The sequence below is a fragment of the Nicotiana sylvestris genome, unplaced genomic scaffold (genome assembly GCF_000393655.2).
Source record: "Nicotiana sylvestris unplaced genomic scaffold, ASM39365v2 Un00014, whole genome shotgun sequence".
Classification (NCBI taxonomy): Eukaryota; Viridiplantae; Streptophyta; class Magnoliopsida; order Solanales; family Solanaceae; genus Nicotiana; species Nicotiana sylvestris.
The window spans coordinates 66,834-68,814 of record NW_027184350.1 but is presented as its reverse complement, the minus strand read 5'-3'; the positions used below and the strand labels follow the sequence as shown (position 1 = coordinate 68,814).

General features: G+C 47.7%; 1 protein-coding gene across 1 annotated transcript; it reads left to right on the top strand.

The window, feature by feature from the left end:
• The first annotated feature begins 901 nt into the window (after positions 1-901).
• LOC138884647 (uncharacterized) lies at positions 902-1,701 on the top strand. The gene is made up of 2 exons (XM_070165658.1): positions 902-1,428; positions 1,671-1,701. Exons 1-2 carry the CDS (start codon positions 902-904, stop codon positions 1,699-1,701), a joined length of 558 nt encoding a protein of 185 aa, XP_070021759.1.
• Positions 1,702-1,981: the final 280 nt, after the last annotated feature.

The window sequence follows — 1,981 nt, the reverse complement described above, 5'->3', positions numbered from 1 at the left end:
TGACGCATGCGGTCGAGCAAATGCATAATAGAAATGGTTGACTGTATAGGTGCATTCATGGCCAATGTGCGGTTATCCAATCTATTGAAACCTAATCGCTAACGAAATTGTTGTCAACATGTGTAAGTTCAGGCAGGTGGTTAGTTGATTGGCAGTTCTGGCAACTCACCCGTACAACACCCGGTCGAAAGATAAAGTAAACATGATAGGACAGGATTCAGATACCAGTATTGTGGATCCTTCAAATGAAGTTGAGGTGACAGATGTGGGTGCTATGAAAGAAGAGATGCGGAAATTGAAAGCGCAAATGGCCGAAATGCATCGGGCATGGTCTCAGGGGCACCCTGCACCACTATACCTTGCTAATTCATCTTACATCCCACCTTTGGCTCAGGCTCACGAGCCCACTACTCCCCATGCATCTTCATCCTTTCCCTATCACACCCAGGGCAATGGTACTACTTCATATGCTCCTCCAGCTCCACCACCTAAACAGAACCCTCCCCCACCCATGGTTCCAGTCTTTGTGGCATCTCCCCCAGCCCCATTACATAGATCATCCAGTGAGCCACTATTCCAAGATCACGACACCCAATATTACCCTCCCGAACCCACTTTCAAAGCGCCTGAGCCATATACTTATACACCCCATTTTGAGATCCCGGGAGAAGTTGAGAAACCAGTTAAGAATGTGGAACAGGAGGAAGTGATTCGTAAAGTCAAAAGCCTGGAGAAATCCTTCCGGAACATGCATGGTTTAGGCAACCAAGTCAGTGTTGCGTACAAAGATTTGTGCCCTTTCCCCGATGTTCAGTTGCCCGCAGGTTTCAAAATGCCCAAGTTTGATTTGTACGAGGGACATGGCAACCCGGTGGCCCACCTCTGAGGTTTCTGCAGTAAAATGAGAAGATCTGGGAGGAAGGATGAATTGTTGATAGCCTATTTCGGTCAAAGTCTGAACGGGTCCGCGTTGGAATGGTACACGAGACAGGACCCCGGCCGATGGTATACATGGGATGATTTGGCACAAGCGTTCATTGGCCATTTTCAGTATAACCTTGAGATAGTCCTTGATCGTCTGTCATTGTTGAAGTTGGAGAAGAAGCCCGCTGAGAGTTTTAGAGAATTTGGTTTCCGCTGGAGGGAACAGGCAGCAAGAGTCGATCCTTCGATGAGGGAGAGTGAGATGGTAGACTATTTCCTGCAGACTTTGGAGCCGACCTATTTTGGTCATCTGGTGACATCCGTTGGAAAATCATTCAATGAAGTGGTAAAAATGGGAGCCATGATTGAAGAAGGATTGAAGTCTAACAAAATCTTGAGTTATTCGGGATTGAAAGCAACTACCCAGGCCATCCAAAGCAGTACTGGTGGTGTACTCGGAAAGAAAAGGAGGGAAGAAGTTGCCACAGTTAAAGCTAGTACTTGGTCCAGGCCCAATAACCCTCCGCCCTACTACAACCAACCCAGACCCCACCACCTAAATTACCAGTATACCCCATATGGCCCACCACAACATTACTATCCACCACCAGAATCACACTTTTCTATCCACCATGCCCAGACATACACTCAGCCTCCGGCGCACTCGCAATGGCGTGCACCGACTCCCCAAAACACATATCCACCCCCACAAAACACCTATCCACCTCCCAGGACAAATAGACCAGGAACCGGCTTCCTCCCAAACCAAGCTTTTAGAAGTGAGAAGGCCCCGAACAGAAAAATATTTACTCCACTGGGAGAATCTTACACCACTCTCTTCCATAAATTGAAACAGTTGGGAATGTTGACCCCAATTGAGCCCAAAGCACCAAACCCCCTCCCAGAAACCTGGACCATTCTGTTAGCTGCGAGTATTGCTCAGGGATGCCGGGGCACGATACTGAAAAATGTTGGAAATTGAAAAATGCGGTACAAGAACTCATTGATAATCGCCGTATTGAAGTACAGGCTCCGGAGGCTCCAAACATCAATCAAA

Excerpts from the sequence above, each read along its gene's own strand:
- LOC138884647 (XM_070165658.1), top strand. The coding sequence starts at position 902 with ATGAGAAGATCTGGGAGGAAGGATGAATTGTTGATAGCCTATTTCGGT. Across the intron at positions 1,429-1,670 it reads ACAGTTAAAGCTAGTACTTG|GAACCGGCTTCCTCCCAAAC; the intron begins GTCCAGGCCCAA and ends CAAATAGACCAG.